Source organism: Octopus bimaculoides, chromosome 6, assembly GCF_001194135.2.
Source record: "Octopus bimaculoides isolate UCB-OBI-ISO-001 chromosome 6, ASM119413v2, whole genome shotgun sequence".
NCBI classification, from domain to species: domain Eukaryota; kingdom Metazoa; phylum Mollusca; class Cephalopoda; order Octopoda; family Octopodidae; genus Octopus; species Octopus bimaculoides.
Window position 1 is genome coordinate 13,598,818 of NC_068986.1, and position 9,800 is coordinate 13,608,617.

General features: G+C 38.3%; 1 protein-coding gene across 1 annotated transcript in view; it reads left to right on the forward strand.

Annotated features, from left to right (window-relative positions):
• The window catches only part of LOC106873093 (myb-like protein A), a 163,354-nt gene that overhangs the window by 123,016 nt on the left and 30,538 nt on the right, over nt 1–9,800 (forward strand). Inside the window, exon 5 of the mRNA XM_052968416.1 lies at nt 683–789. Coding sequence (XP_052824376.1) covers nt 683–789 — 107 coding nt within the window. The remainder of the gene's footprint in view (nt 1–682; nt 790–9,800) is intronic.

Below are 9,800 nucleotides of genomic sequence, written 5' to 3' on the forward strand. Positions count from 1 at the left end.
GCCACCAGCATGGGTGCTTTATATGTGCCACCAGCATGGGTGCTTTATATGTGCCACCAGCATGGGTGCTTTATATGTGCCACCAGCATGGGTGCTTTATATGTGCCACTAGCATGGGTGCTTTATATGTGCCACCAGCATGGGTGCTTTATATGCGCCACCAGCATGGGTGCTTTATATTTGGCACCAGCATAGGTGCTTTATATGTGGCACCAGCATGGGTGCTTTACATGTGCCACCAGCATGGGTGTTTTATATGTGCCACCAGCATAGGTGCTTTATATGTGCCACCAGCATAGGTGCTTTATATGTGCCACCAGCATGGGTGCTTTATATATGCCACCAGGATGGGTGCTTTATATGTGCCACCAGCATAGGTGCTTTATATGTGCCACCAGGATGGGTGCTTTATATGTGGCACCAGCACGGGTGCTTGAGTACCACTACATACAAGTTGTGTCATTCATTTCTAATCTTCCATGGAAACATGTCTGGCCTTTGAGCAATATTACCTTGCTTGGGGAAAGATGAGGGTTGGTGACAGGAAGGGCATCCAGCTTTGAAGAATCTGTTTCAGTAGACTCTGTCTGACTTATGGAAGCATGGAAAAGTGGATGTTAAAACAATGATGAGGGCAATGATGATGAAGTTAATAGTTTTTTTGTTTTTCAATCTCTTTCAGACAACAGCCGACCTAATTCAGGAGATGGCAGTCAGGATCAGCCGCTATCATTCAACCCTCAAATGAAAAACGTCCATGAAAATGACACAGAAAGTTCTATTGAAAAGGTAGGCATTCTCTTTACATTTTCTTTTTTTGTCTTGCCAGTGACATACACAGAATCTAGACTATTTTTGCCCTGTAGACATTTTTTTTTCTACAATATAGTAATCCCTTGTCTATCGCAGGTCTGTTACCTTTCCAAAATCCCTTACGATAGGTGAAAATCCATGGAGAGCAGTATTATTTTATTATTTTTATAATTTGTGTATATTTGTTTTATTATAAATGCAAAACAACACCACGGAGGAATCGATGTAAGTGTAAATAATAAACCAAGACCGGTGAACCACGATATGGCATGGGGTTACTGTATAAGGGCAGAAATGGGTGTGTGGTGAACAAGTTTGCTTCCCAACCACATGGTTTCAGGTTCAGTCCACATAAGTGGATGGACAAGGTGGAAAACAGGGTGTTAGTCAGAGGATGGCAGTTAAAGGGTCATTGATCATACTCTGAGAAGGGTGTATGGAACCCTGGAGTTAATGGAATGAGCAGAAGAAGAGCCATCAAGAACAACATAAAGATTGCTGAGAAAGCCCCTAGAATAGTGCTTTTCAGCTGCAGCTCCCTGGGACCCATGTGACCCTCAAGCATCCTTCTCATGGCCCTTGACAGTCTTCCTTCTATAAATATCACAAATTTTCTTTAATTGACTTGTAGGTGGCCCCCTACAAAAATAAAAGTTTTGAGTCTGGCTCAGATATTTAAAAAGCTGAGACGCATTGATCTAGATGGTTCTGGTTGAAAAGAGATGATTGGTGGGGGTCAGTAGAATGCTACTTGACCGTGGGCTTAGTCTTTGTCGACCTCAGTTGGGTCACCTGGATGAAGGTGTATGTTGTAAGAGCTGAAACATCCAGTGACTCCTGGATACAATGCTGATGATGTTTCCCAAGAATTGCATCTGTAGGTGCATGTTGAACTAACCATAAAAAATTTGGTCACGAAAGAATTAAACTGGAAAAAGCAGAGCTATCTACCTTTCTCATATGAAACGGACAATAGTTCTTATCAGATTTGAACTAAAAAATATCATCATCATCATCATCATCATCATTATTATTTTGATGTCGGTGAGCTGGTTGAGTTGTTAACACACCGGGCAAAATGGTATTTCACCTATCACTACGTTCCGAGTTCAAATTCTACTGAAGTCAACTTTGCTTTTCAGCCTTTTGAAGTTGATAAATTAAGTACCAGTGAAGCACTGGGGTCGATGTAATCGACTAGCCCCCTCCCTCCAAATTTGAGGCCATTTGCTTCCAATAGTAAGAATTATTATTATTATTTCAAAGGTAGTGAGCTGGCAGAGTCGTTAACACACTGGGCGAAATGCTTAGTGGTATTTTGCCCATCGCTACATTTCGAGTTCAAATTCCGCTGAGGTCAACTTTGCCTTTCATCCTTTTGGGGCTGATAAATTAAGTACCAGTTGCATACTGGGGTCAATCTAATCGACTGGTCCCTTCCCTCCAAATTTGAGGCCTTGTGCCTACAGTAGAAAGGATTATTATTATTATTATTATTGATGATGATGATGATGATGATGATTATTTCAACATCTACTTTTCTATGTTTCTATGGGTTGGATGGTGTTTACTGAAGCAAATTCTCTATTGCTGGATGCCCTTCCTGTTGCCAACCCTCACCTGTTTCCAAGCAAAGTTATATTTCCCCAGAGCCTGACATGTTTTCACAGAAGATTGAAAACGAATGACACTGCTTGTATGACAATGGCACTCAATTACAACTATCACTCGATATCATAACTAAGACCCCCCCCCCACACACACACATACACACGACAAGCTTCTTTCAGTTTCTGTCTGTCAAATCCACTCACAAAGCTTTAGTCACCCTGGTGGTGGTAGTACAAAGACACCCTCCCAAGGTGCTGGTGAGTAGGATTGATCTTGAAACCATGTGGTTGGGAAGAAAACTTCTTTAACCACACGACCACACCTGCACCTGTGCACTCAGTAACCCAGCACCTTCAGCTCAGAGCCATTGAACCTTCACACACAATACATAACAATGTCAGGCTAAGCCTCTTTACATTTGGTGACATTTAACAAGACTTGGCTTTCCAAACCTAGACTTGTCATGTTTAAACTAAACTATCAAGTTATACCAATAACCATCAATGGTTCTGAAAGGGGTGGGGTGGGGTGGAAAATTTCTATATTAGTCCTGGGGAGAAAGGGATTGGTAGTGGTGGTGGTGGTCATGGCTGAAGAGTCCAACACATCCGTACAGTTTAAGTCTGTCTCCTATTGAAATACATGAAGCCTCTTTTTAACACTGGTTCATTTATCATTGATCTTGGATAACTCAATGTGCTTAATGGCTTATCAGGGATTGATCTGTGATAGAAGTAGTCAGTGATCAGTCAGATTCTGCCAATAACACTGTGCTTCAGACTGACCTCAATCCAATGACTGAAATAAATAGAAGAGTGTGTATCATGTATGTTTATAATAACCTGATTCTGTGGTGAGTAATCACTTGCATCTAATTATTTAATTAGTACAAGGAACTGAATTACTCTGGCTCCTCATATTACATGTATGTACATTAACCATGGGGTTGAGAGAGCATTGCATCACAGTCAGGGGACATTGGCAAAGTGTTGGTAAAAGAAAAAAGGGTCAATAGTTAAAAAAAAAATAGTTCAAGGTACAGGCTTGGCTGTGTGGTAAGAAGCTTGCTTTCCAACCACATGGTTCTGGGTTCAGTCCCACTGCATGGCACCTTTGGCAAGTGTTTTCTACTATAGACTTGGGCTGACCAAACCCTTATGAGTTTATTAGGTTGACAGAAACTGAAAGAAGCCCATCCTATATTATATATGTGTGTGCGTGTGTCTGTGTTTGTTCCCCAACCATCACTTGACAACTGGTGTTGGTGTGTTTACATCCCTGTAATTTAGCAGTTCGGCAAAAGAGACCGATAGAATAAGTACCAGGCTTAAAAAAAAAAAAAACAAAAAAAAACAAGGAAGTACTGGAGTTGATTTGTTTAACTACAATTCTTCAAGTCAGTGCCCCAGCATGACCAGATACCTATAAATGAAACAAGTAAAGGGAAAACCCTGTGAAGGCATCATATATTGTGTGTTTATTCGGGACATTTAATTGTTGTCACTAACTGACAAAGCGATTATTACAGGGTTAACGACCAGAAGAGCAGAGTATTTCATCAGTTACCCCATACAGAATTCAAAACCTTACAAGAACAAAACATCCTTACTGATGCTGTGTAAAAATGGCCCCTTGTTAGTGCCATGTGAAAGGCATCTGTACTGATGCCACGTACAAAGCCCCCTGTACACTCTGTTAAGTGGTTGGTGTCGAGAAGGGCCTTCAGCTGTAGAAACCATGCCAAAGCGCATAATTGGAGCCTGGTGCCAACCCTCTGGCTTGCCAGATCCTTTCAAACCATCCAACCCATGCCACCATGGAAAACAGATGTTAAATGATGATGATGGTGATGATATTGATGATGAGGATGATTAGGGAAAGAGTGAGAGAGAGAGAAATGAGGGAGAGGCTGGGCAGAGTAAGTGATGGCCATTGCCTTGTTTTCATGCATATTCCACAAGGGTGAAATGTGTGTAGGGTAACTTTTATGGTGGAGGCGAAATGGCACAGTGGTTAGGGCAGCGGACTCGCAGTCATAGGATCACGGTTTCAATTCCCAGACCGGGCATTATGAGTGTTTAGTGAGCGAAAACACCTCAAGCTCCATGAGGCTCCGGCAGGGGATGGTGGCGCACCCTGCTGTACTCTTCTACCACAACTTTCTCTCACCCTTACTTCCTGTTTCTGTTGTGCCTGTAATTCAAAGGGCCAGCCTTGTCACACTGTGTCACGCTGAATATCCCCCGAGAACGGTACACGTGTCTGTGGAGTGCTCAGCCACTTGCACGTTAATTTCACGAGCAGGCTATTCCGTTGATCGGATCAACTGGAACCCTCGACGTCGTAAGTGACGGAGTGCCAACAACAACAACCTTTATGACATGCCCCTTTTTGAAGTACACTTTTTAATCTAATGGATTAGGAAAGCACACACTTATATGCGCTGACACATACATTCACATACATGCATATATACACATACATACCTACACATAAATGCACACATGCACATACATATATATATATACACACACATACACATATATACACTCACACACATGCATACACATACACATATAACCATACATACATCTACACATACACACACACATCCACACAATACCCTCACACACTTGCATACACACATTTGCACACATACACACACACTTGCACACACACACACACACACACACACTCATACATGCATACGCACACATACGTACATATATATATATCCACACATATCCACACACACACACTCGCACACCCACACACTTGCACACACAAACACACACACACACACACATGCATACATACGTACAAGTACACATGATTTATTGGTTGCACTTTGCACTGAGGAGCAAGAAGTATTAAACTCCTATTGGCAAGGTCAGTCACAACATCAGATGAAGCAGAGGTGCTTATCTGAGATTATCCCACCTTCCGGTCTTATGAGGATTTAGTGGGGGAAGGGCGGGGGGAAGCAGGTGAGTGCTGCTATAGTTTAGAGCCATTTATATACATACAGTCAGCCTTCAAGCTGTATAGGATTCTATACATTCTATGGTGACAAAAAATATTCCAATTATATTGTAAGTGTTGCATAAAATTTTAATATTTTTTTTAACATTTATGCCTGTGTATGTGTTTGTGTGCACATGTGTGTGTGTGTGTGTGTGTGTGTGTACATATATATGTACAAATATGAGCATGTCTAGGTATGCAACTATATGCATGAGAATGCACACATAAAACAAAACATACAAATCTGCACATATACATACATGCATTCATACATACAAGCATACATACCCTGTTGTTGATGTTGAAATTCCAATGATGGATCCTTGGATCTAGGTTAGAAACCAGCTCTTTCTCTATTGGCAAGAAATCTTGAAATAAAACTGAACAATGACATACATACATACATATATACATAATACAAATATGTACATTTACATTTGACGGATATTTGTCCTCATCTTGTTTGTTGTTAACACAACGTTTCGGCTGATATACCCTCCAGCCTTCATCAGGTGTCATGGGGAAATTTCGAATGTGGGTTCTTATTCCAAAGGTATTTTTCGATGTTATTATTATTATTATTATTATTATTATTATTATTCAGGTTACTGCCTGGAATCAAACTCGGAATCTTGGGGTTAGTAGCCTACGCTCTTAACCACTACACCATATGCCCGTAGTGATTAAGAGCGTGGGCTACTAACCCCAAGATTCCGAGTTCAATTCCAAGCAGTGACCTGAATAATAATAATAATACTAATAATGATGAAAATAATAACACCGAAAAAATACCTTAGGAACAAGAATCCAGGTTTAAAATTTCTCCAAGACACCTGATGAAGGCTGGAGGGTATATCAGCCGAAACGTTGTGTTAACAAACAAGATGAGGACAAATATCCGTCAAATGTAAATAACATACATGATTCCCCATCTCTCAAATATAGAACTGTAATATGGGAATGTCTAGATATGTGACTACATGCATGAGAATACATACGAAAAACAAAAAATGCAAATCTGCATACATACATACATACATACATACATACAAACAAAAATACCCTGTTGTTGATGTTTAAATTCCAATGAAGGAGCCTTGGATCTGGGTTAGAAACCGGTTCTTTCTCTATTGGCAAGAACTCTTGAAATAAAACTGAACAATGACACACACACACACACACACACACACACACACACACATGTATGTATATATTTATTTTTGTGTGTATTGTTGTAAACATGTACATGTGTGTGTATTTATGTGTATACATGTATATGCATATATATATTTTTGTGTATATTTATGTTAGAAAGCATTTAAACATGTATTGGTATATATATGCATGTGTATATATGTATACATTGTATAAATTTATTTTGGAAAGTGTTTAAATACATATGTGTGTATGCGTGTGTGTGTGTGTGTATATATATATATATATATATATATATATATATATATATGCGAGTAAAAATAAATACAAAAAAAGGGGTTTTGTATGATTGTGTATAGAGGAATATATTATTTTGTTTAAAAGAGTTCCAACACTGTCTGTTTTTTATGTTTTATTTATATTCCTGCAAAACCAATGTGGGATATAGAATATGGAATATACAATATTTAATATAATATACAATATATAATATAAAATAAAAATGGATGGTACTATGAAATAAAGTATTGAATGTCTTATTGAATATATGGAATATGTCTTATTGAATAGATGAAATATTGAGTGTTCAATATAAAGGCGAATACGTATTTTCTATACCTTGTGGTATTTCATCATGGCCGGTACACACATGTATTTGCGTATATGTGTTGTGTGTTTGTGTATCTGTATATATCTATACCTTCCAGCCTGTTTGTCTGTTCATGTGTCCATCCATCCGTCTGTCTGTCCGTCCGTCCAAGCAACATGCATGTCTGTTGTATATCTATCTGGTTCTCTGTCTGTGATCTGATTGTCTCCCTGTCACTCTCTCTCACACACGCTCTCTCTGTCTCTCTTTGTCTCTACCTTTCCTTCCTTCCTTACTTTGCTCTGATCTTAATTGGAATCCTTTTGTGATGGAGTTTTCCCTGTCGCTTTCTTTCTGTTAATAAGTAACACCGAGATTATTACAGACAGCATAGACATTGCTGAAAGCAGCATTCCATGACTTAGCAGTTTGGAAAAAGAAACTGATGGAATAAACACCACAGACTTTAAAAAATAAGTTTCAGGGTTAATTTGTTCCTCTAAGCCCTTGAGGGCAGTGCTCCAGCATGGCTGCAGTCCAATGACTGAAGCGAATAAAAGATAACATAACATAGAGTAGTCATCGTTTGAAATATCTGAGTTCAAATTCCACTGAGGTCGACTTTGCCTTTCATCCTTTCGGGGTTGATAAATTAAGTACCAGTTGCATACTTGGGTTGACCTAATCGACTGCACCCCCCCTCCCACAAGGATTATTTGAAATAGCATACATAAGTTATAGAGTTGATATTCTTTAAGGATAGACATTATGTAACAATGTGAAGGTCATGGAGATAATCCGTGAAGGATACTGTATCATCAACATCATTTATTTAACGTCCACTTTTCCATGCTGGCATGGGTCGGATGGAACTTGTTGAGGCAGATTTTTAAAATTCTGATGACCTCCATGTTGCCAGCCCTCACCTTTTTTCCAAAGCAAACATATTTCTCCATAGTCAGACATGTTTTCACAGAAATAATTCTTTCTACTGTAGGCACAAGGCCTGAAATTTGGAGGGAAGGGGCCAATCGATTAGATCAACTCCAGTGTGCAACTGGTACTTAATTTATTGACCCCCAAAAGAATGAAAGGCAAAGTCGACCTTGGCAGAATTTGAACTCAGAACCTAGCAACAGGAGAAATACTGCTAAGCATTTCATCCAGCTTGCCCCCTTAGGATAATAATAATAATAATAATAATAATAATAATAATAATAATGATAATGATAATGATAATAATAATAATGATAATAATAATAATAATAATAATAATAATAATAATAATAATAATAATAATAATACATTATTTACAATTGACGGATATTTGTCCTCATCTTGTTTGTTGTTGACATGTTTCGGCTGATATAGCCTCCAGCTTTCATCAGGTGTCTTGGGGAAATTTTGAACCTGGCTTCTCATTCCTAAGGTATTTTTCAATATTATTATTATTATTTTGCTTTGGATTTGTACAAGTTGGATCCAAGTCTCACCCAGAGACCTCAAAAGACAACAAGTTAGAAGTTCATGTTGGTGTTATGCCTGATTATTATTATTATTATTATTGTCACTGCCTGGAATCGAACTTGGAATCTTGGGGTTAGTAGCCCGCACTCTTAACCACTACGTCATATAATCCTTGGATAGAATTTATAAATTCTATCCAAGGATTATTGTTATTATTATTATTATTATTATTATTATTATTATTATTATTATATATATATATATACATACATATATAAAGAAGTATTGGTTATACGACTTTACATACAACACCAACCAACACCAGTCAACATCATAAGATTGTGGCTGGCGTAATAGAAAAAGGAACTTAAATTGCATATTCAAAACGTTTCCCATAAACAAATTTAAAAGAAAGATATATACATATATAATTGGAAACAATTTGGATTGGTTCTGTGTGACTTAAAAGTTTTGTAGGCTTGTAACAAAAACCTGGCTTGTTCTGGTTTAGATTACTAAATAGAGAAACACAGGCAGTCCAAGATGGCTACTAGAAAACGGACTGCTATTGGTCAAGTAGTGGGGGTGATGTAGTATTGTTAGAGGTGAGATCAGCATTTCAGTGACATTAGGCAAAGCACATCGACCGACTTTCTTACTGGTTTGAATATGCCTCAACCATATTCGAATTCGAACTGGTAAAGACACTACTTTGCACTATGAAGTTCATACACTGTAAATCCTCGAGTATAGTCAGCCTTCGAGTAAAATACGCAGGGGATTTTTAGGGGGCTGCACCTCTGAAAAACCTAAACCTTGTGTATAATATGCACCCCTTCTCTAACTTGAGTCAAGGAGGTCTATATAATGTCCTTGGTTTGTAAACGTATATACGGTAATGTCCTTTATTATTATTGTATATATAACATAATGCAAACGTGTAGCTTTTTTGTGCACTTTGTTTGCAGAAAATATAGAAATAACAGTTATAACGTCAGTGAAAAATAAATATTAAGTAAATTGCCTTTACATATTTATCGCTATCAGTTACAAGCCCGAAATCACAAAATGCGTCTGAATAAACATTGCCGGACAGCAAAAAGAGACTCGGACATTGCTTAGAAAATATTTTTCATTTTTA